The sequence below is a fragment of the Sorex fumeus genome, unplaced genomic scaffold, assembly GCF_029834395.1.
Source record: "Sorex fumeus unplaced genomic scaffold, SorFum_2.1 ptg000063l, whole genome shotgun sequence".
Classification (NCBI taxonomy): Eukaryota; Metazoa; Chordata; class Mammalia; order Eulipotyphla; family Soricidae; genus Sorex; species Sorex fumeus.
In genome coordinates, this window is record NW_026606120.1 from 38,966,376 (window position 1) to 38,994,193 (window position 27,818).

The following is a 27,818-nucleotide window of genomic DNA, read 5'->3' on the forward strand; positions in this document are numbered from 1 at the left end:
TTCCATCCTCCCAAATGGTCCTTGGTGGATTTAAGCTTTTCCCCAGGCGCATTATAATTCCCGCATCTTCTTCAGTCATCAAATTTTGTTGAACGTGATAACTTTGTGTTGGTATCTAAAGAGCAACAGCTTTGTTATTGCCCTCCAAAGGTTGACTTTCTTGTCCTCATGGGCTAGAGCGATAGCACAGTGGGTAGGGCATTTGCCTTTCACGCGGCCAACACTGCCGACCCAAGTTCGATTCCTCCGCCCCTCTCAGAGAGCCTGGCAAGTTACCGGGAGTATCTCACTGGCATGCCAAAGCCTGGCAAGCTACCCGTGAGGTATTAGATATGCCAAACACAGTAACAATTGTTACTGTAACAATTCGATATGCCAAACACAGTAACAAGTGTCACAGTGGAGACATTACCAGAGCAAATTGATGAACAAAGGGAGTACAGTGACAGGGACAGTGATGCTTCATTTTACATTGCCTGTAACAGTCTACGTCAGGATGTGTTTATGAAAGCTCACTTGTGTGGAATGCCATGTGAGACAGACTACTTTGGTGGGTCCTTTCTGCAAGTACCTGGTTAGTGAGGTGAATCTAAACACATTCAAAATGAAGTCAAGACACCAACCCAGCAGCTCCTGACAGCTGGGGTCACTCACCAGGCAGTTGGCACTTCAGCATGGCCAAGGAGAATGGCCTCTGGGAGCTGAAATGCTGTGAAGGCTTCTTGGAGGAAGGGGCTGGGCTTGGAAAAACAAGTCAGAGGTGAACGGCAGGTGACCACCTGGATGGCAGGGATGGAAGGACAGAGGGCCCGGGTGGAGGTGGGGAGAGTGGGTGGGCGGAGGCAGAGCAGGGAAGTGGGAAGGGCAGGCAGGAGTGCGGGGCCATGGCGTTTCTAGAGGGAGGTCTCCTCCAGCTCTGCAGAGACTGCTTTCGCCCCAGCGAGGGTTCTTTGCTCTTTCTCTCTGCTTGCCGGCCTCCATGGAGGACTGTTATCCAGAGTCACAGAGCCAAGTGTTAGGGGACTGCATTTCCTCACGAATTTGATCAACGTTACTTTTAGGATTATTTCTGACTATCACACGTATTCTGATCTTAGGCTTTTTTTTTTTTTTTTTTGCTTTTTGGGTCACACCCGGCGATGCTCAGGGGTTACTCCTGGCTCTCGCACTCAGGAATTGCTCCTGGCGGTGCTCGGGGGACCATATGGGATGCTGGGAATCGAACCTGTGTCGACCATGTTGGCTGCATGCAAGGCAAACGCCCTACCCGCTGTGCTATCACTCCAGCCCCCTGATCTTGGGTTTTTCCTGTGTCCCCTTTATCCTTGATGCACCATCATTTTGCATGACTCACACCTCCCAAGATGAGTTGTTTATGAGCGCAAAGGCCCTGCTGGTCCGTGCTTCACGTGACCTCCCCACATACCACACTCGCCCACCGAGCAGCTCTGACCAGGCCTGGGCTGCAGGTGGCAGCCAAGTGACCACCCAGCTCTCAGAGCCAGAAGTTAGGGAAGGGCCCAAATGTATCCTTGTTTCCTTTCTGATGAACTGATAGAAAATCAGTCCCCGGGACTTAAGTACTAAGGGGACAGCTGTGTAGCTCAGCGTTGCTCCTGGAATCACAGTGGAGAAAGTGGCTCCAGAGAAGTGAGCTGATGCCCACGAGGGTCAGCACAATCGGCGTTTCCAGGAGCGTCTCCCAGCTTCCCTCTAACTTGCTGCTGTCCATGGACCAGAGAGCTCGGACTGGGGGTTTGCTGAGCTGTTCCCTCCCGAACACTGCCGTCCCTCTTCCTCTTCCGGCAGCAGGTCAGATGCCGTGGCTCCGGCCGTGTTTTCTTCCAGCTCCCACCCTGGCCTACCAGTTGGCCCCTAGTCTCGTGCTGTGGCCCTCTATTTCCATGAGTTCCAGCACTGGCCTCTGTGTATCCTGGGGCCCCTGGCTGAGAACACTGCACTGAGGAGTCCATCCTTCCTCAGTGGGTCGAACTAAAACGTTCACCTTTTCGAAAACAAATAACTCCCCAGGTCGAAAATTCGTGAGGTCGAAAAGGGGTCGCAGTCAGAGAAAGGTCGAGGAACACTTTCAATGAGTCAGTTTCCTGCCAGTGCAAACAGAACTCGTGAAAGGTCTGTCTCTGGCTCTGTGGGCGTTTCTTCTCCCTACAGAGGGACATACGTGTATTTTTGCCGAGGTGGAAGTGACACCACATGTGCACATCAGTCAGGGCACTGCAGCCACGACGCCAGAGCCTGGTCGATACCTGCTGACATGCAGAGTCAGGACCCTGGTGGTCCCCAGGAAGACGGCCGCAGCCGTGAAAGGTGAAAGCCCATCGCTCGCCAGGCAGGGGGCAGCCAGGCTCCGTCATCCGCACGTGTTCTTTGCCCCCTCCTGTCACCACCGGGCCCAGACCCCCACCCTGACCTCTCCCACCAGCTCTCGGTGATCCCACTGCTCGGGCCAGGCCCTGAGGGACAGCGTCTCCTCCTGTTGCACATGTTGGGGGACGCCACAGCTGGTCTCCCTTTCCCACTTACACCCCATTTTGTTCTTCAAGTTGCTGCCTTATATAAAGAACATATATCATATATAATATATCTCAACATACATATATCATATATGTATAATACATGTATGCCAGAGACAGAGCTTAGCTAAGCATATATGCTGTATGCAGAACACCCAGGTTTGATCCTGGGCATTGCACAGTCTCCTTAGCACTTAGAATGATCCCCCCACCCCCCGCTTTTCAGTAATGACTCGGCTCTTCCAGGAGGCCTGACCCTCTGCCCTCTGGGACCCCCGCCTGAGTGCCCGCCCCTCAGAGCACCCAGTGCTTTCGCCGCCCACATCTCTTCTCACCCGGTCCCCTGGTTCCAGTATCTTCTGACCCTCCCCACCACCTGGAGCCCTCCTTTCCTGGTGCCAGGCTAGGGCCCTCCCAATGCAAATGGCTCTTCATACACTTGCATCTGAATTATAGATCGAGACTCTGCGCTCCATGAAGCCAGATGTTTGAATCGACTGCTGAGGCCCAGAGAGGAGGCAGCTGGCCCTGGTTCCATGCCCAGCACCTCATGTGGCCCCCAAGTACCTCCAGGTTGTAACCACAGAGCCAGGAATAGCCCCGATGCACCTCTGACTATTGCCTGTCCCTCACCCAGCATCTGACCCCTAGTGGCTCCGGCTTATAGTGTAGCTCAGTGACTTCCTGTGGATTCCAGGGTGATCCCGGAGACCCCCTCTGTACTCAAGTGGGAATTTAGCTCTCATCAGGCCTAAGCATGAGCCTGAGTTTATCAAGTAGACTGAGGTGGAAATAAAAAGAAAATTGGAGACAAAGCATCACACCCAGCTTCAGGCAAGGGAAAGGGGCATTCTGAGTACAGAATTCCTGCCCAAACTTCCCTCCGCTGTGAGTTCTTATGACCTTCTATTTCTCCTTTATCCACTCTTGTTTCTTGCTCACAAGTTTAATGTTTAACCTGAAAATAGGATCCTGAACATTTCTTTGGAATGTTTCTCAAGCCAGTGGCCCCAAGTAGAGATTATACTGCCCTCTGGGGACACAGAGGAAAGTTCTGGGAAATTTTTTTTTCTGATGTCCAGTGATTAGGGAAGTGGCAGCATTTAAGGGGTGCAGAATGTCCCTCACTGCAAGAATTTTCTCAAATACCGTACAAAACTGTTATAAAAAAAAGCCTTCCCAGAGAGCTACAGTACATATATAGACCTTCGCCTTCAATGTAGAAAATATTTCAAGTACTTGAGGGAAGAGGAAAGCCCAATAATTTCAGAGATGTTCACAGGAGAGCAGCTTAAAAGGAATGAGGTTGTTGCTTCAGAACTATTGAGAAGCTTGCTCACATTTTTCTACTAACTGGAAATAGATTTCTAGATATATATTTTTTACTTTGTGTAATTATATGTAATTATAATTGTGTTTATATAAACATGTACATAGTACAGTTACGGTAATTTTTTTTTTCACTTTTTGGGTCACACCCAGTGATGCACAGGGGTTACTCCTGGCTCTGCACTCAGGAATCACCCCTGGTGGTGCTCAGGGGACCATGTGGGATGCTGGGAATCGAACCTGGGTTGACCGTGTGTAAGGCAAACGCCCTCCCCGCTGTGCTATTGCTCGAGCCCCCAGTTACAGTAATTTTGACCATATACACAATTTCGTTATTATATAGTAACTGCATTATTGTCCTGAAAATATGCATCAGAAGACATGAAAAACTTTCCAAATATGTAACAAAGCATATTAAAATAGTGAATATGCACAGGTTAGTGACTCACTGCGTTCTATCAGTGTCTTATATGGGGGGGGATCAGTGATGAATTGTTATAAGAAATCACATGTGGGTGTTAGTTATTCATTTGGGGCTTACTTCTATTTTCCTTTGGGGAAGAGGGGGCGTGGGGTGGGCACACACCCAGTGGTGCTCAGGGCTGCTCCTGCTGGCTGCTTGGGGATCACTCTTTTGATGCTGGGAACTGAAACCAGGTTGAATTCATGCTGCTCTATCTCCCAATCCCGATTTCTGCTCTTTTTTCTTATGCTAATCCAAGGGTTCTTCATGTAGTCTTTTATTCCTATCAGCTGTTCTGGACTATTAGCTGTTAGGACTGGGCCTCTTCCACCCAGATCCCCCATCTTCCAGTAGCTCGGCAGTTACACCCACCCACTGCCCCAGCGCCGTGTGATCCCATCAATGCTGGGATCCAGAGACTATAAAACCAAGCTCCCAGAAGCGCATGGCCGCATTTGCAGCCGTGCAACCTCTTAAGTCTGGTTCTCGCTCTCAGAGAACCCGGCAGGCTACCGAGAGCATCCTGCCTGCACAGCACAGCCTGGCAAGCTCCCCGTGGGGTGTCCGATATGCCAAACACAGTGACAACAAGTCTCACAATGGAGACGTTACTGATGCCCGCTCGAGCAAATCCACGGACAACAGGATGATAGTGACAGCGATAGTGATTGTGATGGCTGTTCTGTAGTCGAACCATTTACTGAATGTCGGTTTCAAGGTATGCTGGGATTTTCATTATTATCATCATCAGCAGTAGTAGTAAGTGGTAGCGGCAGTTTGGGAATCATACCAGCTGTCTCAGGGGCCCCTTCTGGCCATGTTCAGGGACCGTGCACAGAGCCAGGGACAGAGCCAGGGCCAGCCACATGCAAAGCCTGAGGTACAGTGGGGTTTAGACATAGACAAGGCTTCTGTGGTGACTTTTGACTACTTCATGTCATATCACAAAGCAGGAAATGTGTTTTTGACACCACATTTCTTGAATAAGGGCCGTACCCCAGGACCTTCAGGAGGATGTGCGGTAACAGGTTCAAACTCTGGGCCTTGCTCCTGCTGGCCACGTCTTCTGCTCTTAAGTCACCCCTCCTGTCCCTCACACCATGTTTTCAGAAGGATTTTTTTCTTCTTCTAACCTTATTGATAACTTCATTTCAGTAGCTTTCTCTATCTTTGTCTTTGCAAATATAATTGACTAAAACTGTTAGTGAACACCACTGTTCTCAACGTTTCATTCTAAAGCCCTGCCAGCATCCTCTTTCACATATCCTCAAAACTCGGAGGTTGTTGTTTTAAATGCCTTAATACTGTGGTCTTTTCTTTTCCTCACCAATTTTCTCCTCTCTTCTCCAGTTCTCCTAAGTTGCTTTTCTATTTTTGGCACTTCTATTTCTACCTTCTCCCCCTCTCTACTTATTATTTTTTTTATGGAGCCTGATTCTTACGAAGCCTGTTCTGCCAGCTTCTCATACTTTCACAAAATTTATGTTGCCTTATCTGACAATTTGCAGCTTCAAATTTTTAACTATAAATAGACTGTTAGTTATTTCAGCCCAAGTTCTCTTTTAGTTTTGATGTAAACTTTGTGGTGTTAACACACATTAAAATAAGCATTCTTTGGTTCCATTTTTAGCTGGCAACTTTATGTGCTACCTCTGGGTTCTACTATAAAGGGCTTTTACCCCGATGCTCCCAACATTCTCTGGCATCTCTTTGATGAAATGCCATATTCTTGCTTTGAGCTGTGGGATTTTTTTGTTGTTGTCTTTTTGAAGGAATAAAGGGATTTTGGTCTTCAGGATAAGAAGCTTAAATTAAGAAGCAAAGTTTTTTTTTAAAGCACACTCTCCATTTTGTTGCAGTAAAATAACCATGACATAAAATTTAGCATTTTGGCCATTTTTAGGCTTAGTATTCAGGACCATGGATGTGACTCAATGGTAGAGTGCCTTCCTTGCCTATGTGAAACCCTAGAATCAACCCCTGGCACCGAAAATAAACAAAGAGCAGCACCAAAGCCACATTTGTGTCTCAAACCTGGTAACACCAACAAAAACATTTAAAATGAAATAAAGTTTGCAGTTCTGTAGCATTGATTTTTGTACTACCATCATTGGAACCATTGTCTGCATCCCCAAAGAAACCTGGCAGCTGCCAGTCCATGCTCCATCTCTGTGGGGTTTCCTCATCCGGACATTTCCTATCTGCAGAACCACACACTCTACAGCCGCCTGCGTCTTGCTTTCTTTACTTAGACTCCTTTTTATGATTCGTCTGTATTTGCTTGGGTCAGTGCTTGATGGCTGAATTGAATGGAAATAACCAAAAGCACGGGACAGAAGGGAAGTGATTCTCAGCTTAATTGCTAGGTTTCATGATGTTAAAGGCGATGATGCTGTTGGTTATTAATCTTTCTTCAGGTAAAAACTTGACAGATATGTCCAAGGGACCTGACCAGCCCCTCTCTTCCCGTGTATTCAGAGAGAAGTGGTGAGAGCTAGAATTTAAGGAAGGACACCCCTTTTCCAGTAAGCATCCCACAAGTCTCCCAGGGTAGCTTTGCACACACGCCATGGGTGGAGTTATAAACACCTCACCCCCACTCCCAACTGTTGACCAGAAGAACAACTTTCAGGCTGATCACCAGCTCAAAAATGTTCTCCAGGTCTGGAGGTAGTACAGTGGGTAGGCACATGCCTAGCATGCAGCCGACACGGATTTGATTCCTGGCAACACTTATGGTCCCCCAAGCATTGCCGTTGCACCTGGAGACCCTCATGCAGCCCTTGCCAGTCTGGCTGGCCAGGAATCACCCAAGGCTGATCACGGTCCTCCCGAACACCACTAGGGGACTCCCATACCCCCTTTAAAAAAGAGAAAACCAACTTCACCACATCTCCTTAATCCTCAGGAAGCACCTTAGGACCCTTTTTGGTCACATTACGAATTCCTCCCCCCAGCCGCCCAGTGGCAGGGTTCGCTGTCTAACAGCTTCCTGCCCAGCTCCCAGGACCACCACAGCCCAAGCAGGTGTCTAGGGATGCTGACAACTCAGTTCCAGCTACTCTTCCTGCACGGTGGCCCTAGAAACTGCTGGTGCCGTCCTTGAGGAGCGGCCTGAGTTGTGCTGGTGTCCAGCAGGAGGAGATGCAGCGTGAGAGGTGCCGTGGGGCTCCCTGCCTGCCGGGTGCTTTACCACAGGGGTCCTCCAGCACCTCAGCAAAGTCTGGGAGATTCAGGGCTTCCGAACAACTCCGTGGGATGGTTGGGTTTCCCTGAACAAGCAGATCCCAGCTCTGTGACCCGAAAAGCTGACTTGACTTCTCTGAATCTCATTCTTCTCATGTGTTGATGAAAATTCGTAGGAGGACCATGGAGGCAGGAGCAATTATTTGGCTTGTAGGAGACGCACAGGATGAGACACAGGAAAGAACCCCACGGCTGACTCTCTACCATGGTTCTCCATTCCTGCAAATTCCTTAAGACTGAAGCTTCTTTGTTTCTTTGTTTGCTAGTTAGGTTTTTTTTTTTCATTTTTATTAGTGAAACACCATGAGTTACAGTTGTAGACTTACAGATTTTTGTACTTAGGTTTCAGTTATACAATGATTGAGTACCCATCCCTCCACCGGTGCCCATTCCCCATCTCCAGTGCTCCCAGCATCCCTGCCACCCACCCCCACCGCCCATCCCACCCCACCACTGTGGCAGGGCATTCCCTTTTGTTCTCTCTCTCCTTTTGGGTGTTGTGGTTTGCAAAAGAGGCATTGAGTAGCTGTCATGTTCGGTCTATAGTCTATTTTCAGCATGCATCTCTCATCCTGGGAGGGTCCTCCCAACACCCTTCATTTGGTGCTCCCCTCCCTGAGCTGCCTTCTCCTTCAGCATGTGCGGCTGGCCTCCAAGCCATGGAGTGAACCTCCTGGTACTTATCTTGGCTATTCTTGGGTGTTAGTCTCCCAATTTGTTACTTTATATTCCCCAGATGAATTCCATCTTTCTATGTCTGTCTCTCTCTTTCTGACTCAAACATTTCACTTTGTTTGCTAGTTAGTTTTTCAACTGAATCACGGGTGAGATACAGAGTTACAAACTTGTTTGTGGTCGGGTTTCAGTCATACAGTGTTCCAATACCCATCCCTTCACCAGTGTACATTTTCTACCACCAATGTACCCAGTTTCCCCTCTTCCATCCCCCAACCCCATCTGTCTCTGAAGCAGACACTTTTTTTCTTTTTTCTTTTCGAGTATGAAATATTTATTAATTTGTTTTCTAAGGGAGTCCACAATATTTGATTACATTTAATAGTCAGTCACCAATCCCACCACCATGACACCTTCCCCCCACCACATTTCGACTGTTTCCATCCTGAACCCCAATCCCTGCCCCAAAGCAGAACCAAAATAATATCATGTTTCCTTATTAAGGAAATATGGTTAACTTTTGGTTAATTTGATTTTTATTGAAGTCACCGTGAGATACACAGTTGCATTGCTCTTCATGGTCGGGTTTCAGTCATACAGTGTTCCAACACTGTCCTAGGGTATTGGATTCATGTTTATTTACATCCCACAAATGAGTGCAATCATTCTATGTCTGTCCCTCTCCTTCTGACTCGTTTCACTCAGCATGATACCTATGTCCGTCCATTTGTAAACAAATTTCTTAACTTCATTTTTCTTAAAGTTGAATTCCATTGAGTAGATGTGCCATAGTTTCTTTATCCAGTCGTCTGTTCTCAGGCACTCGGGTTGTTTGCCTAATCTGGCTCTTGTGAGTAGTTCTGCAATGAACATAGAAATGCAGATGGCATTTCTGCAGTGTGTTTTGGGGGCCCCAAGGTATATTCCCAGAAGTGGTATTGCTGGGTCATATGGAAGCTCAATGTCTAGATTTTTGAGGAATGCCCATATTGTTCTCCAGGAAGGCTGGACCAGTCAGCATTCCCACTAACAATGAAGAGAGTCCCTTTCTCCCCACATCCACACCAGCATTGATTGCTCTTGTTCTTTTTGATGTGTGCCAGTCTTTGTGGTGTGAGTTGATGTATCATTGTTGTTTTTATTTGCTTCTCCTTGATGATGAGCAATATAGAGCATTTTTATGTGTCTTTTGGCTACTTGTATTTCTTTTTTGAGGAAGTTTCTGTTCCATTTCTTCTCCACATGTTGTGATGGGGTTGAGTGTTTTTTTCTTATAAAGTTCTACCAGTGCCTTAAATGTCTTGGATATTAACGGCTTATCAGATGGGTATTGAGTAAATATTTTTTCTCAATCTTGGGCTGTCTTTGTATCTTGGTCACTGTTTTATGTTTTGTTTTGTTGAGGTGTAGAAGCTTCTTAGTTTAATGTAGTTTCATTTGTTTATCTTTGCTTCCACTTGCTTAGTCAGTGGTTTGCAGATGCCTTCAGCTGCAATGTCATGGAGGGTTCTGCCCACATTTTCCTCCACGTATCTTGTGATTCAGGTCTGATATCGAGGTATTTAATCCATTTTGATCTGACTTTTGTGCCTGGTGTTAGGAAGAGGTCTGAATTTATTTTCTTGCCTGTAGCTTCCTAGTTTCCCCAGCACTACTTGTTGAAGAGGTTTTCCTTGTTCCACTTCGGATTTCTTGCTCCTTTATCAAAGATTGAGTGATCATATATTTGAGGGTTGGTGTTAGGATATTGGACTCTGTTCCATTGATCTTTGAGTCTGTCTTTATTCTAATGCCATGCTGTTTTAATTACTATTGCTTTGTAGTACAGTTTGAAGTTGGGGATGGTGACGCAGTAGACACTTCTCTCTCTCTGTCTCTCTCTCTCTCTCTCTCTCTCCATCTCTTGGGCATTATGGTTTGCAGTACAGGCACTGAAATATTATCGTGCATATTTCTTTACCTCCTTTCAACACATTTCTTGTCCAGAGTGATCATTTTCAACCATTGTTGTCATAATAATCACTTTTCTGTCCTAACTTTTCCACCACCCCACTTCAGAGAATCTTCCAACCATGGACCAATCCTTCCCCCTTTCTACTGTACATGGATATTAGTCTTAATGCTATGGGGTTTTTTTAATATCCCACAAATGAGTGCAGTCATTCTATTTCTGCCACCCTGTCTGACTTAGCTTACTCATCGTGATACTCCCCACATCCATCCATTTATAAGCGAATTTCATTACTCCTTTTTCCTTAGGGCTGTGTAGTATTCCACTGTACCATAGTTTCTTTATCCAGTCGTTTTGCCTTATTTTCCTTATCCAGTCGCCTGTTCTCAGGCACTTTGGGTGTCTACAGACTCTGGCTATTGTGAATAAACCTCTTTTGTTTCATCCTGCAGGCAGCTTTGTGAAGAAGTATGGTCAGCCAGCTGTTTCCAAAACAATGGGGTGAGTTCTGGGATATTTGAGGCAGGGGAGGAATGTGATGTGCTCTGCCTGTCCCTGTAGGTGTAGGGAGCAAGTCTCCTAGACACCCCGGGTGCCAGCCTGGAGGGGGGGGAGTCATTTGCTCAGTGCCTCTGGCCTGGCGTCTTCTGTGGATCACCCTCCACTGCTCCCGCTGCTCCAGGGAGAAACGAGACTAGAAGCAGGAGGAAGTGGGTTACGTGGCTGTGGTCGGTGGATTTCTCTGTTTGTCCGGACCCAAGTCTAAGCGTCTAACTGAGCAATCCCCGAAGAGAAACAGGGTCGGGACATTCTCACAGAATGTAGACCTGCACTGGTAAGGGTAATAGCAGCTGTTGCCATGGACACGCTCCAAAGTCAAGGGGGACAAGGATGTTTGTTTCTGTTTATGATCCTGCTAATAATAGAGTTCAGGCTTACAGTGCTCCAGAGTCACCACCAGTGTCCCCGTCCCCCCACTGATGTCTCAAGGTCTCTCCCACCCCCGGCCTGCCTCCCAAGAAACTCATGCTTTTTTAATTTAACAATTATAGTATCCAAGGCCCTCTTCCCTCGCCTTTATGTTACCTCCCGTCGGCCATATTAGTCCCCCATACTTGCCCTTTCTTGGCATTCTCAGTTCTGTAACCGCAGCCCACATGGCTGCATCGTTCGGTACCTTCCGTTCCCATCTCGTGGCACTGACGTCACGTTCCCTGTCCTTCTCTCTCTGACTTACTTCGTTCGGCGCATCCCCTTGAATTCCTTCCGAGTTGCAGTAGATCTCAAGATTCTATCCTTCCTCACAGCTGCATACTATTCCATCGTGTGTGTGTGTGTGTGTGTGTGTGTGTGTGTGTGTGTGTGTGTGTGTCACAGTTTTCTTTATCCAGTCCCCTGTGGAGCTTTTCTTACTCAAGCAAGAGGACAACTTGATTATACTTAAACAGCTGGGGACTAACTTGTGATTACTTAGGGATCCAGGCTCCTTCCATGTTAGGGAACTTAGAGCCCACGCTGGACCCTTTGCATGTGGTCGGAGGCAAGCGTAGGAGAGAGAGGAGGAGGAGGAATACAGGTGTTTCTGGGTCCTACCTAGGAGCAGCAGACAGCATTTTCCCTCGCAGCTTGTAAGCCAAAACCCAGGCACCGGAGCAATACTTGTAGAACCAGGTGTATTTTTCTTCTGGGGAGCTGAGTGTAAACACATGCCTACGTTACAAGGCAAGTATGTGTTGGAACCACAGGTTTTCAGGGGTGCCTTGAGATGGAGGTGTCATCTGGGGTTGCTGCTCCTTGCCGGCTTCTGGCCTCAGCTGAAGTGACTGAGAAGAGGGAGGAGGTGGGGCTGAGGGTCTGAACTGCCCCCGTGTCTGGGCTGAGCGTCTCTGCTGTTTCTTTCCAGGGACAGGTTTGCAGCCCCCACAGTGGAATCCCGGCCCAGCATCTGGGGAGAGTGTCCGCCAAAGTTTGCAACCAAGCTGGGTCGAGTGATGGTCAGAGAAGGACAGATGGGACGATTCTCTTGCAAGATTATGGGCCGGCCCCCTCCACAGGTTACGTGGCTCAAGGTGAGGACTGGGACGGGGCCAGACCTGGGAAGGCTGGAGGCTCACGGCCAGACACGGGGAGTGGTGGAGGTCTGTTTCTCTGGTCCCTCCCTCTGTTTCCATGGTCACCGGGTCCATGAGCTGTGAAAGAGACAACCAGCTGGCCCTTGCCCTTGCTGCATACACTCTACTACCCAGACCGCAGTGCCCTAGCGTCCACACATTCTCCAAACAGCAGAGGACTTGGGGACCAAGATGGGCCTGAGCATCCATCTCTGTGCTCTGAAGCCAGGGGACTGGTTTTCAAGGCACACACACACATGCACCTGGGTCCCCAGTGTGTGCAGATGAGCAAGTCATTGGCTCCCTTGAGACTCTGAATGCCTGGTCTGCAAGGCAGAATTAATCGCACCTGCCTCAGAAATACTGTTGGGAGCTTCCATGGGGAAATGCTTTGCGAATGCTTCGGAATGGGCCATGTGAAGGCCGAGGGCTGGGGGGAGGAAAGCCACAGGAGGAGTCAGAAGCAGAGCAGAGAGGAGCTTGGGGACACCAAGGAGGCAGTTTATACTGATGAATTTCTGGATAAAAAGGGGGCTGCAGAAAGGGTACATGGGATTGGCACATGCCCTGCGTGCAGCCAACTCCCGTTTGATCCCCAACACCACTTTTGGTCCCCCGATCAGTCCCTGGAATGATCCCTGAACACAGAACAAGGAGCAAGCACCCCAGATGTCACTCAGACCACCACCTCATCCCCAAGTAGGTAGGATAGATGTTTGACCCCCCAGTTTTCCTGAGATGGCCTTGGGGAACAGTTGAAGAAGAGAGGTCAGGGAGACTGAAGAGAGGAGTGTAGGGTCCCCACATCCAACCCTGACCCCGCTGAGACCAGCATTACGTCTGTGGCACCAAGCACAGAGACCACATGCAGACCCAGGGCCTCAAGCACTGCTCCAGGGCCAAGCTGCCCATGCCCTGGGCTCAGCCGCACAGAGGGAGGAGGGCAGCACCCACAGCAGAGCAGGTCTCACGGACAAGCTACTGCCATCCAGAAAACAGAAACACAGCACCAGAAAGGAACAAAAAGTGCTTTGCTGGCATGAGAATGGTCACCGTGGAAAGGACGACCAGCTTCCAAGAGAGGGCTGGGGTCTAGCATTACATCTGATGTTAGGGTGACTGTAACTATGTAGGAGTATTCCAGGAAGCATGTGCTTTTCTGAGGGTCACCAAAGACACACAGTTGAGGGGCATGCCATGGACATGTGTTGCATGTACAGAAAAGGGTGGAGAAATGGCATCAGGGCTATATTTTGGGGCTGATGATGGGGTCCAGCAGGCTCCATTATAGTCTCTACTGACCAGTTCTGTCCATCCGGCGCCTGGGGCCCTCATGGGGACAGCGGGACTCCTGTGTCTCTGTGGGCGGAATTAAAGCCCAAGAATGAAACAAGGTGACTTCTTCTGGGAGGGTTGCTCTGTCCTCAGAACCACAGGCCAACGTCAGTCTGTTGGAGCCTTTTGGAGCCCCGAGGGTCCATCTGAGTTTTGTGCTGTTGCTGCTATTGGGGGGGAAGGAGGGCCGAGATGGGCACACGGTTGCCCAAAGGCTGGCTGTTTCTGTTCATATTCCGTCTCCTCGTGCAGGGAGACGTTCCCCTGCAAGCCAGTGCTCGCGTGTGCATGTCCGAGAAGAATGGCATGCAGGTTCTGGAGATCCGAGATGTCAGCCCCGAGGACGCAGCCATATACACCTGCCTGGCAGTGAATGGGTCAGGGAAGGCCTCCATGTCCTCCGAACTCTCCATCCAAGGTACCCATCTGGGACTGGGGCTAGGCTGGGGCCAGAGAGATAGCACAACAGGTAGGGCTCTTGCTCGCCTGTGGCCAACCTGAGCCCAACCCTCGGCATCCTTACAGTCCCCTGAGCACTGCCAGGAGCGATTCCTGAGCGCAGAGCTAGGAGTGGCTCTGAGCATCGCCAGGTGTGGCTCAAAACCAAATGAAAATGAAGGAAATGGGCTGGAGCGATAGCACAGTGGGTAGGATGTTTGCCTTGCACGCGGCCGACCCGGATTTGATTCCCAGCATCCCATATGGTCCCCTGAGCACTACCAGGACTAATTTCTGAGTGCAGAGCCAGGAGTAACCACTGTGCATTGCCGGGTATGGCCCAAAAAGAAAAAAAAAAAAATAAGGGAACGGCTGAGGTCCACACCGCTTCCAACAGGCCGTTTGTTCACACCCAGGACACTCGTTGTCCAGTGCACTCGGCGTTCAGGCAACCCCAGGGGCAGCGTGTTGAACCCGCCACATAGATACACTCTTCCTGTCAGTGCCCCGCACCCACACCTGTGTCTTCAGTCTCTTCTCGCTCACAGCCAGGTTTGGCTTCTCTGAAGGTTGGTCGGGAGGGCGGGACTGCCTGGTATCTTGCCATCGCCCCGAGCGAACCGGCAGAAGCCCGAACTGAGCATCATTCTGTGCTCCAGATCGAGAGGGCCTCGCCTGATTCAGTCTCCTCCCGGGCCCGACCTGGACGTTTACCATTGCCGTCTCTTCTTGCTAGAGTCTGTCCACTCTTTCTGTGACACCTCTTTCCTCTGTGTTCTTCGGAGAGCAGGGTGAGGCCTGTGGGTGGGGTCTGGGAAGCAGATCATGGCCTAGGAGTGAGGTGGGGGGCAGGGCGTGGCTCAGGTGGGATCTGAGGAGCGGGGCGTGGCCTGTGGGTGGGATTTGGGGAGCAGGGCGTGGCCTGTGGGTGGGGTCCGGGGAGCAGGGCGTGGCCTGTGGGGGGGGGCAGGGTGTGGCCTCAGGTAGGGCCTGGGGAGCAGGGCATGGCATCCCAAAGTTATTTACATTAAAAAAAAATCTTAGGCGTTTCCAAACTTAGTTGCCTACCTTCAGATTTTTAGGAAATGAAATTACTGAGTGCCCCAGTCCCAAAATCTACCTTAATAAACATGTAGATGCCTTAGTAATACTTTAGTAAATGCCCCCTACTGCACCCAGGGTTATTGCTGCGCCCTGGTGTTTTGTAGAAACACCCTGCCCCCGTGGGGAGACTATGACCCACTTTAGGAAACTGAATTGGATCAGTCTTCAGATTTATGCAAAAGCCTTCAAATATGATACAGACATTCCTCAATGTTAACATATTATTCACAAGTGGTATTTGAATAATACCACTTCAGACACGGAAGGTTCTCTATGGATGTGGCAAAATTGATGCCCTGAAGCTCAAAGACATTGTTAGTCAGGCTAGACTCAGAGTTGCACCATCTTGTAAAAAGTGTGGTGTCTCTGGGTTGTAAAGCTTGGCTTGTAAAGAAGGTTGGGAAGAGTTCTTTCTCTTTATTAGGGCTTTTAAACATTTGCATATATTTTGGCCAAGTCAAAGTGCAATCAGATGATAGTGAATTTGGGTCTTAAAGCAACAGAAATGTTTTTATTAGTAGAGCTCATAAAATTCAAATGGGCAATTTTTATATCAGTAAATATCGGTTTGAGTGTTTGTCACAACCCACAGAAAGAAATGAAGGAAACAAATCCTATCTGGCAGCCAGGCTTACACATTTAGCCCTGTGCTGTGTTATACATGGTACATGCTGATATTTTTATTTCCATTCTACACCTTAAAGGGGGGAAAACATGCTGGTCTTGAGTTTGGAATCTGACTTCACAGCGAACAGGGCCCTGTCCAGCTGTCCCTGCTTCTTTCCTCTTCTTTCCTGGCCCTCCAGAACTGTTGCCTCCAAGTGAGGGAGTGAGAATGTGTGTGTGTGCATGTGCGTGCATGTGTGTGTGTGTGTGTGTGTGTCTGTCTGTCTGTCTGTGTCTGTGTGTGGTATCTGCGTGCACATGTGCTAGGAATCAATCCCAGCGCCTCACATGCCCCAAATTAGACTCCTAGTACTGTAAAACACAAAATCTAAAACACAAAGATTGTTCTTTTCTGAGATTTGCTTTAAAATACCAGAAAAAGGCCTTCTGAACACCGGAACACCAGATGAGTCCTTACTGCGGGATAACTTTCAATGTTTGCTTTTATCTTTGTCTCTACTGGCAGACATTTTTAAATATTCCACAATAAAATAAGTGTGGCAGAAAAAAAAGGGGGGGGGGCATATGTTTTTTTATTCTTTTTTTGTGGGGACTCTATTTAGGAGACATGTTTTCTCTTTAACTGAATAAAATTATACTTTTTCCTACACATGTAAACGTTTTTGAGTTTGGAGGCTTCACCCACTGGTGCTCAGGGTTCCCTCCTGGCTCTGTGCTCAGGGATCACTCCTGGCAGGGCTTGGGATATCCTGTGTGATGCTGGGGATCAAACCACGTCAGCTGCAGGCAAGAGCCTTACCCGCTGGACAATAAATATCTCCAGCTCCTCAATTTGTTTAAAGGTGTATAAAATGCTCTGCTAATAGTTAATAGTTCCGTTAATTAATAAAATACTCTACTAATACTTCTGCCCTTCGCCCCTCTAGGTTTGGACCGTGTCAACAGGTAAGTCTAGACTCACCTTCTCTTGGGTTTCTGTCTTGCAGACCCTGTCAGCGAAGAGTTGTACTAAAGAAATTCCCTGACTCTCTGAGCTATCACACAGGGAGGGACAGCTGGCCCCTGCAAGGGAAGAGGAGCGGTACTGCTCGTGGGGTGGGGACCTAAGTGGCTCTGTTCCCCTGCTCCCATATGCCCTCCCGGCTCAATGCCGTCTGTTACCATAAAAGTATAAGCTGAAAGGCAGCAATGATGAGTGAGTTTGACATAGGTCTCAGGTCTGCGTGGGCTGTGAGTGGGAAGAGCCCCCGAAGCCTCTCCCTGCTCGCTCACCTGTTCCTTCCTCCGAACATGCTCAGAGCCGAACTCGCGCTGTGGGGGACTCGGGGCTGTGTAGTGTAGCCGGACCAGCAGGCAGAGTGGCCAGAGCACCCGCAAATGGGGGATGGAAGCAGCCCTGACCAGGTCTCGGGAGCCAGAGAAACCCTCTGACACACCCACCATGTGGGCTCGGCCGGGAGGGACCCCTCACGCATGTGTGTGAGAGGCTGAGGGAGACCCGGGCGTGGGCAAACACCACCCGGGCGTGGCCACTGAGGGACGGGGAACCAGCGCTGCGCTTTGATACCTTAGAACACCTTCAGCATGAGCCCCCAGTGGCATCAGTGCTTCCGGGGGAAGGAGACCCAAGGGGATGCCCAGGGGCTGTGGGGGCTCAGGGGTCATGGGGGCCCACTCACGGGGGCTTCCTGGCAGGCCTCAGGCACACTACCTTTCCTGTGGGACAGTCCTTCTTGCTACGATATTCCCAGGGGCACGGCTTAAGAGTACATGTGTGGGCATCACTCATTTGTTTAGTAACTGGATGCGGGGATGCAGTGTCTAAAGAGGGGATGCTCTGCTCAGCCAGGCCCCAGAGTACAGGGAGGAGAAGGAGAGAAAGCGGAGGGGCGGGGAAGAAGAGAGAGATGAGGGGTCCAGGTCAGGGGACTCGGGTGCAAGGTCGTGTTAAGGAATGACAGAGCCAAACCACAGAGGCAACACTGAAATCAAGACCCGAACTCTAACAGCCACGCTTAGGAAGGTGCCTGTGAAGAGGGCAGCTGGAGGGGGATGGGGAGGGAGCCTGGGAGCATGGAGGGGGAGGCTGACACTGGTGCTGGGTGGGTGTCGCAACACTGGGTGTCTAAAACCCAACTGTGGATAACTTTGTAAATCATGGTGCTTTAACAAAGTTTAAAAAATTAAGAGTTAAAAACTAGAGAGTAACTATGGGGGCCCGCAGCACATGGGCAGAGCGGGTCAGGGGGCCCAGGGCACCCAGCTTTCTCTTAAAACAGGGTAAGGTCCTGGAAAAGGGAAAAGGTGGAGCGAAGGGTGTTGTTCGTCAGCTCTGGGTGGCCACTGAGGGACGGGGGACATGGAGAGTGGCTGCTTGATTTTCCAACCAAGAACCTGCGAAAAGGGCCCAGATAGCCTAGCTCTGACTCTCGGCCTGGGGGCTTGTGTGGCCCCAAGAACAGGCACCCACCAGTCAGTAAGTTGTGCTGTGACTAACTAGATGCCCCTCTTCTTTCCCTGTTCTCTTCGCCCCACACCCTGCCCCCTGCCTTAAAGACCCCTGGTGAGAAGCCCCAAGACCCCTGAAGCAGACAGCAAAGAGGAAGTGACCAATGGGCTGGCCAAGAGGCCCATCCTGGGCGACCCAGAGTTCATGGCCCCAAGTCAGAAGAGCCCCAGCTCTGAGAGAAGTGGCTCCCCCATCTGGACCCCAAACTGCCCAGGTCAGCCCCCAAGGGACTGCAAACTGGAGGCGTCCGGAGACTCACCCCGAAAGGCCCTACAGACCCCCATCCTACAGAAGACCTCCAGTACCATCACTCTGAAGAGCACAAAAGTGCAGCTCCAGCCGAGAGCAGCGGCCTCGGGCACAACCCTGCTTTCCCGAGGAGAGAAGGGGACGGCCCCTACGCCCCCACCAACCACCCTCTCCTTCAAGCAGTCAGCCCTGCGAAGCCACGAAGCTGGGATCAAGATTGCTACCAGGATGACCCCTGTGGAGAGCCAGAGGGAGTCGACGGCCCCCAAATTTGAGAGCACACCACAAAGCCAGCAAGTCAGTGAGGACCAAGCGGTGGAGTTCAGATGCGAGGGTGAGTGGAACAGCGGAGCCCGGGCCACTGCCTCCAGCACAGAGCCCACAAAGCCCCCCAGCCTCTCAGGAAGGCCTCGGGCGAGTAGCAGCCCTTGGTCTGAAGTAGCAGAATCTTGGCCAGTGACTCACTGCAGAGTAGATTTGGGGTGACCCTGTGCCCTCCTTTGACCCCCAGTGGGGGGAAACTCATCCTTAGCACCATCATCATCAGAAACAAGCCCAAAGGCCTCTCTCTCCCCTCCACAGGCTTTGGGTGACTGACACCAGGTGTCAGCCTGCCCTGGCCCCAGGGGCCTTACAGAGCGGAGAGGTGAGGGGTAACAGTCACGGGGAGAGCAGGGGTGTCGCTGTCCAGCCAGTGGCGCTGCCGGGCCCTCTCCTGTCCTCCATCCCACCCTCTAGTTTCCGGCGACCCGAAGCCCCAAGTGGCCTGGTTCCTGGAAGGGGTTCCTGGAAGGGGCCCCACTGAGGAGCTAAGCAGGCAGCACCGGGGTCTCTGAGGACGTGGGGGCGTACTACCTGCGCCTGCAGAGAGCCCCAGTGCTGGACAGTGGCCGCTGCAGCTGCATCCCCTCCAACAGCCGGGCCAGGTGTCCTAGGAGTGGGCTCTCCTGGTGAAGAGTGAGCTCACTGGGCCCCAGACCACCGGTTCCGCCTCTTGGAGGAGCTCCCAGCCGCTCGGTCCCTCTGTTCCCCCGGACCCCCGTGTGTACCTGCAGGACAGTCCACCTGCACACAGGGGCCACGGTCACTGCTGCTTCCGTCTGGACCCAGGTCTGCAGCCCTGAGCCACATCAGGGTCAGCCCAGCCCAGCTGGCCTATTGGCCTGCTCATCTGTCCGAGTAGTTTCCGGGCGCTCCAGAGAGCCAGATGCTCTGCCCAGTGTCCCCTTCTGCGCTTGGAGTGTGAGACAGTGTGAGGTTCCATCTTTTATAGTATCTGGGGGGCCCCCCTCTTGGAGGTACTCAGGGCTTACTCCTAGCTCGTGCTCAGTGTCAGGCCTGGTGGTACTTCGAGGACCACATGTGGCGCCAGAGACCGAATCTGATCAGTTGTATGCAAGCCCCTTAATTGTTCGTCCTGTCTCTCTGACCCCAGCAGGGCAAGCTCACTGCGGGGAACTTCAACGCTGTGGAAGCACAGTGGTAGGGCGCCTGCCTTGCGCGCAGCCAGCCCGGCCGAGCCGGGTTCGATTCCTCTGCCCCTCTTGGAGAGCCTGGCATGCTACTGAGAGTATTCATTATGCCAAACACAGTAACAAGAAGTCTCACAATGGAGACGTTACTGGGCCCGCTCGAGAAAATCGATGAACAACGGGAGGACAGGACAGGACAGATCAAATTTAAAGATTCACGGGGCACACCAGCAGTGCTGGGTGGGAGATATTCCCAGTTCTGTACTCCGGGGTCACTGCTGGCATTGTTGGGGTCACTCCTGGCGTTACTCGGGGGTCACTCCTGGCATTGGTCGGGGGTCACTCCTGGTATTGGCAGGGGTCACTGCTGGCATTGTCGGGGGTCTCCGCTGGCCTTGTTGGGATTACTGCTGGCTTTGTCAGGGTCACTGCTGGCTGTGTCATGGGACTCTGTGGTGCTGGGCCTTGAACCCAGCTCTCTGCTGGGGTGTACTCGACCCATTGAGCTCTCTCTCTGCTCCTAAATGACACTTGAACAACAGAGCTTTGTTGTTGCTGCTGTTTTTAGTGGAACTGAAAAACAAACATAGCTATGCTCCGGGATTCCTCCTGGCAGGCTTGGGGGCCACTCTGTGGTGCTGGGGATAAAATTAAAGCCCGGGTAAGGCCACCTTTATAAAACAAAATATTGTCACGAGAACATCAGAAAATTTGAGCACTAACAAGCTATTTCATAAAAAAGGAATTTGCTCTACGTTTATGATGTGATTATGGTCTTGGAAATAGTTTTAAGTTCATATATTTTAGAGATTAAAATAGTGAGTTATTTGGAGTGGAGCAGGAGTCCAGCAGGCAGGGTACTTGCCTCGTCCTGGTTTACTGGGGTTTCATCTCCAGCATGACGCGTGGTCCCCTGCACCCAGACAAGAGTAATCCCTGAATGCAGTCACCATGGATATGGCCCGAAGCAAACAAAAGGAAGAGTTCTTTATTGGATGAGATTTATGATTTGTTAATTTTAAAAAAAAGAAAAGCGAGTTGATCGGGGCTTTCTCCTGGCTCAGCACTCAAGAATTACTCCGCCATGCTCAGGGAACCATATGGGATGCCAGGAATCAAACCCAGGTCAGCCATGTGCAAGGCAAGTGTTCTACCCTGCTGTACGATCATCCCAGCCCTTATAATTATATTAATTAATTTTTTTCTTCAGTGCCAGGGATAGAATTCAAGTCCTAAGCATGCGAAAACATGTGCTTTGTTGCTGAGCCACAATCGCTGACCCTGGAGAAATTTGTGGTTTCTGGTATTTGCCCCAGAGATGATCCAGGCGTGGAAGGAGTGGTTAGGGGTTTGGGCCAGGAGTTGGTGATCATTAAAATTGAGAGAGGGTTAAAATTGAGTGAGGATTACTCTGCTGCTTGCTCTACTTTTTTGTGTGTGTTTTAAATTCACATTAAAAAATAATTTTAAGAAAAGAACAGAACAGAATGGAGTGATCGGCACATACTGTCGAATCCCATTTAAATGTGGCTCCTTGCTGAGGCCAGTGGTGAGACACAGCCAGGACACAGCAGCAGGGAGGAAGTTCCGGATTAGAGCCCTGCGCGCCAGGTGTGGGCCACGGGAAGGAGCCCTCTGTGTCCACGAGCGGGTGGGACCCACTGTCCTGAAACACTTAGGAAGGAAGACCCAGGTTGCTTTTAAGAAAATGCGAAATTGTGGAGTTCATGTCCAAATTAATCAGCTAATCAGTGGCTGAATAGATAGCAGTATTCCTACAAGAAAAAAAAAAGGAAAAAAAAAAGAAAATGCGAAATTGAAGGCCCAGGAGCGAAGTGGGAGAGACTCTTTTGATTTTCTTCTTGTTGTTCTTGGTTCTTGGAGTCACACCAGGTGGTGCTGGGAGCTACTTTCTTCATAAAATTTAGGAGTAGGGCCGTGCCTGGCGTGGTGCTGGGGAGTGTCATGCCCAGATCTCCTGCAAGCGAAGCCTGTGAGCTCACCCTGGAGCCATCTCCCTGCCCCACCTCCTTGCTTCTTAATTGGGCTTTAACTATCTTGGTGAGTTCCTTTGAAAAAATAGTCTCCATTGCATCTGGTAATGAGAGTGCCCTAGGGCAGAATCCTGAGGTCAGGGACATGGCTTATGGGATTATGCACCAAAGACAAAACAACAGGTTTTCCCTGGCTTTAGCTGGAGGGTTGGCCGGTATTGTTAAATGGAAACCAGTATTGTTAAATTATTCAAAGGAAGCTGTGCAGAGAGTGAAAACAAATTTTTGAGTGTTGGAAAGCTAACACAGAGTTGAGGATGGGAATTTTCGGAGTGCTACAAAGATCAAGTTCTTATCAAACTCCAGCTGTTTGTTTCTGAATAAATGAGCCTCAGAATGTTGCAAGCCTTTGGTTCATTTCCAGAATTTTGACTATTCTGGCCAGTATTCTTGCTGCTTTTTTGAAGTAGATGTTCAGAAGTCCTTTGTTTGACATTCCAGAAGTACTCCCCTGTTTTCTCAGAGAAACTAGCTATGCAAAAACTGCTCAGCCTGCAAAACCTTCCCAGTTGGGAGGTGGGGGGAGGGGTCTTGAGATGGCTCCATGGCGGAATGTCTGCCTTGCAGAAGCAAGGGTGAGAGTTGGATCCCGGTAGCTCCACCAGCGGGGATCTCTGGTCCCTCCATTGCCCAGCAATCAAGTGAGGGAAATCAGTACGATCCGTGCGTATGAACCCCAGTCATCAGAACAACAGTGGGAAGAGAAAGAGGGGTCCTTACTTTCCTCTTGGCAGACACTTGGGAGGTATAGCTCAGCTGGTGTGTGTCGCCTCAGCATCTCCTGCAAACCCAAACCCTCTCTGTCCATCTCTGAAGACTTGCCTGTTTCCCGAAGTAGGGCTTTTCCTTCCATCCCACTCCCCTTCCACAAAGATGGTATCCAGTAACTGTGCCCCCCCCTTTCCCTCACACCCCCCCACCCCGGGCCATGGCCTCTTTCTCTTCCCTACACACACTCTGGTTTGAGCTCTCGCCTCCACGCACCCTCACACTTGCTGTCCGTGCGCAGCTCCCCCTTGATGATAGCAAACGCTAGGGGCTGGAGAGGCCCCAAGTGCTGACCACATGCTTAGCACGCAGGACGCCTTGGTCTGGCACCACTGCTCCTCCAGCACAACCAGGAGCAACCCCCAGCACAGAGCCTTGAAGATGCCCACGAACACTTTCATTGTGTCCCCCCAAAACAACTGATGACAATGGCCAACATTCACCAAGAATATTTTGCACAGGGGCTGGAGAGATAGTAAAGTGGGAAGGGCTCTGACTTTGCAGCAGCTGAAGTGGGTGTGATTCCGGCATCTCATATGCTTCCCCTTGAGTATAGAGCCAGGTGTGACCCGACACACACACACACACACACACACACACACACACACACACACGAATATTCTCCATACTAAGCTTTGTGCCAAATGCTGTACTTTCATTGTTTCACTTAAATACCCAGCAGTTTCAGGCTGGAGCCATAGCACAGCAAGCAGGCAACATGGCCGACCCGAGTTCGATTCCTCCGCCCCTCTCGGAGAGCCCAGCAAGCTACCGAGAGTATCTCGCCCGCACAGCAAAGCCTGCACGCTACCTGTGACGTATTCGATATGCCAAACACAGTAACAAGTCTCACAATGTTACTGGGCCCACTTGAGCAAATCGATGAACGGGAGGACAGTGACAGTGACCCAGTGGTTTTAGGAGATAATCAGCCATACCCATTTTCCATATGAGAACACTGAGGTATATGTACGTAGTGTTTGTGTTGAGGCTATACAGCCAGTTTAAGGACACACAGCTCGCGAAGATTAGCCAATGTCTAAACCCATTAGCTGTGAGAGGAAAGCTCATATTCTTGATGACTTCCAAGGGTAATTCTCTAAAGAGGGAGTTTGAAGGGGGCTAGAGGAAAGGCTGAGAGTTGGATCCTGGGAGCACCCACCCTGGAGGGCCAGCCTGTTCAGAGGCACCCTTCATCTGCTGGTAGCTGCCCTCCCTCCCACTGCCCTGTCCTCCTCGAGGGGGCTCTGTGGGGACAGGCATGTGGTGGAGAGCCGGCAGGGAGCCTGGAGGTCTCACTGTCCTTGTCCCCAGGGATGGAGTCAGCTAGAGTGACTCCTGGTCACATCAGTCACCAGCGTAGATATGTGGGTGTCACAGCCCCAGTCCTTAGAACCCGAGATCCATGGGCCAAGTTGGAAGCTCATCACTTAGAAAAGTGTGGTTTTTAAAAGAAAATACTTGGAAAGGCCAGAGAGAATCAGGAGTGGGCACTTGTTGTGACACGGCCGATCCTATTCTGAGCCTCAGCACCACGAAGGCTTCCCGGAGCTCTGCAGAGAGCCATCCTGAGCCTGGAGCCAGGAGGAAGTGAGCCCTGAGCACTGCCGGGTATGGCGCATTCCACACCCCCAAACATTATGGTTTAGTGAAAAATTATTAAATCAAATGACAAAGAACATGCTGAGCCGTTGTCATTTGCGTTAGTGCCAGATTAGAAAAAGGCATTATAATTATAATTATAAGGATGCGCGGCGAGCCGTGGACTCGGGGGCTAAGGTATTAAAGCCGTGGTGAGCTGGGACAGTCAGAGAGAAGACACCTCTTAGAGTAGCGCCAAGACGGCGGGAGGAGGGGTCTTGGCAGGTGTTCTGGGTGCGCAGGTGGAGCCTGGGTGGAGGGGCTCTGAGTGCTTCCTCACCTGCAGGGTTTTGTGACGGTGGTCCCTCACGTCGGTGGTGTAGAGATGGGGCGTATCTATAGAGCCAGACCTCAGGGCCTCGAGTGGTGCGAGCAGGAGACCCAAGCCGCGGTGACCAACCTCAAACTGCGCCTGTCCAGGAGACAGGCTGGGGGGGTGGGGGGGGGAATGGTACTGGAGTACTTGTGTGGAAACGCTACTGCGAGTGACTACGTAAACCACAGTGCCTTACTGTTTTCTTTTAAACAATCTGGTGTTTCAACCATAGCACAATTTAATTTGTTTGGGGGGGTGGGAGGGAGCTTCTTGGGTCACACCCAGCAATGCTCAGGGGTTACTCTTGGCTCTGCACTCAGGAATTACCCCTGGCAGTGCTCAGGGGACCATGTACGGAATGCTGGGGATTGAACCCGGGTTGGCCACATGCAAGGTAAATGCCCTCCCCGCTGGACTATCACTCCAGCCCTAAATGTGTCTTAATAATTTTTGATTTTTTTACGTCACTGTCACTGTCCTCTGTTCATCGATTTGCTCGAGCAGGCCCAGTAATTTCTCCATTGTGAGATTTGTTGTTACTGTGTTTGGCATATCGAACACATCACGGGGAGCTTGCCAGGCTCTGCTGTGCGGGCGGGATACTCTTGGTACCTTGCTGGGCTCTCCGAGAGGGGCAGAGGAATTGAACCCAGGGCAGTCCGGTCAGCCGTGTGCAAGGCAAATGCCCTACCGCTGTGCTATCGCGCCCAAATTTTTTTTAATAATGTTTTGAAAAAAGCCCTTCACCTCTCCACACTAGAAATGCTCCATGGGTGCAAAGTCAGACTCCACTGGGAGCAAAGTCAGACTCCCGGGAGGCCCCGGCAGCTGGGGTCTAAGGCCTCTGTGCCTCTCCTGCAGGGCCGGCCCCAAGGGAGGTGGCGCCCTCCTTCTCCTGCGTGCTGAGGGACTGCGCCGTCGCCGAGGGCCAGGACTTCGTGCTACGGTGCTCGGTGCAGGGAACCCCGGAGCCCCAGATCACGTGGCTGCTCAATGGTGAGTCCCGCGACGCCCCACACCCTCTGCTGTCCGGCTGTGTCCTCTTCAGGGGCGCCTCGTGATGAAGGGGGCTGGGGGGAAACACCCGCTGCTTTCTTCTCCTGCTGTTGGGCCTTCGGAAACCTGAATTTTCCTGTCATCTTCCCCTTCCCTTTTCACTTACTCATTTGGGTTGGGGCCACACTTCACAGTGCCCCAGGGAGCCAGGTGAGGTACCAGGGGTGAGACTGGCCTGGACCGTGCCAGCCTAACCCCGAGCTGTCTGTCTATCAGGCCTGCCCCGTCTGTTTTTACAGCAGGCATTTCAATTCCAGAACTCTGGGTGTACCCTAATGGGAAGGCTGCAAACAGTGGGTCGAATGGTGCAGAGTTCTGGAAGGAGCCCTAAGAAGGGTGTAGTAGCAGCCCAGATCTGGGGGACACGGACACTCACCCCTGTCCACCGATGGCCCAGGACACCCACTTCGTTCCTCTGGCTCCAGCTCTTTGTGGGTGAGAGGTGAGCAGAGGCATCTGGTCTGAGAGTCCTCCCTGCGGTGTTCTGGGACCCCGGGGCCTCTCCAAGGCCCCCCAGCCCAGCACTGCGGGCCTGAGGTTCACTGCACCTGAGCCCGGCAGTGCCTGTGCAGGGGTGCAGAATCAGCCTCCGGCCCTCAGGTCTCTCCCCAGCACCTCCACACCCAGCAGGCTGCTTCTGGGCCAGCGATGCATTACCCGGAGCTTGGCTGTAGCTCCGGCCCAAGAGAGCAGGTGCAGGTCACAAGGACCCTCTCCGTGCGGACCCCCGGGCCCACGGCAGGGGCAGCTGGGCCTGAGAGCCTCCCCCACACCTGCTTCATGGCCCCTGCAAAGGCCAGATCAGCCACATCACCTCTGTGCCCAGGCCCAGCCCACTGTCCTGGCACCATGCAGAAAACACTTCACTCAAGGGTGAGCACGAGGCAGTTTTCTTAGTGTCAGTTACTCATCCATTGATTTGTGTGTGTGTGTGTGTGTTTGATCATTGAAAATATATATAAGTATTTTGATTTGCAGGCTTTATTGAAATATGTCATATTGGGACACACACGCATGCACATGCATACACACATAGACACACACCACACATATAGACTGACTCTCCAGACTCTCTCTGTCTCTGTCTCTCTGTCTCTCTGTCTGTCTCTCACTCTCTTCTCTCTCCTCTCCTCTCCTCTCCTCTCCTCTCCTCTCCTCTCCCCTCCCCTCCCTCCCCTCCCCTCCCCTCCCTTCCCTTTCCCTCCCCTCCCCTCCCCCTCCCATCCCAGACCTGTCAGGCCAAAGCAGAGCAAGCTGGGTGTTGGTGGAAGTGCTCATGGGCACAGATTTCCTTGGTGTTTTGATACAACCATGGAACATGCTGGTATTTTCACAAAGGTGAGGTTTCAGGGTGTCCCTGCCACAAAAAAATGTAGAACAAAAGGCAGTGCTTGGGGAGCAGGATGGAGCCTTTCCCAGCCCCGACTTGGAGGAGCGTAGTGGGGAAGGCCCTGGTGTGGCTGACCTGGGTGTGGGAGCGCTCCTTCCCGTCCTGCCTCCCGCCTCCCCCGCCCAGGACCCACGGGGCACCTTCCTGGCACCTTCCTGCCCTGAGGCCGGAACTGGAACATCCCGAGCATAAAGGTTCGAGAGGGGCTGGACATACCACACAGGGATTAAGAGCTCGCTTTGCATACGGCTAACCCAGGTCCATCCCTGGAACCCTGAACCCCACCAGGAGTGATCCCTGAGCTAGTGTAAGCCCAGAACACCACTCATTGTGGCCCCAATTCTTTTTTAAAAAGTGACATAAAGTCTCATGGACTGTAGCATCGGCGGTGCCACCGGGGTCTAGCACATGTACTTCCCTTTCCCTCCAGGGCCTGGGGGCCTGGCCTGAATCGTTTTTATTTTCAGTTTCCTATTTTTTATCTTTTACAAACAAACAAACAAACACTGTCTTCCCGTTGTTCATCGATTTGCTCGAGCGGGCCCGGTAA

At 51.1% G+C, this 27,818-nt stretch overlaps 1 protein-coding gene across 1 annotated transcript in view; it reads left to right on the top strand.

Moving 5' to 3' along the window:
- The window catches only part of MYLK (myosin light chain kinase), a 206,873-nt gene that overhangs the window by 72,870 nt on the left and 106,185 nt on the right, over positions 1-27,818 (top strand). The window contains 9 exon segments of the mRNA XM_056127583.1: positions 10,651-10,699; positions 12,102-12,267; positions 13,897-14,062; positions 16,740-16,758; positions 18,370-18,905; positions 19,310-19,341; positions 19,343-19,484; positions 19,487-19,528; positions 25,684-25,818. Of these exon segments, the coding sequence (XP_055983558.1) occupies positions 10,651-10,699; positions 12,102-12,267; positions 13,897-14,062; positions 16,740-16,758; positions 18,370-18,905; positions 19,310-19,341; positions 19,343-19,484; positions 19,487-19,528; positions 25,684-25,818 (1,287 nt within the window).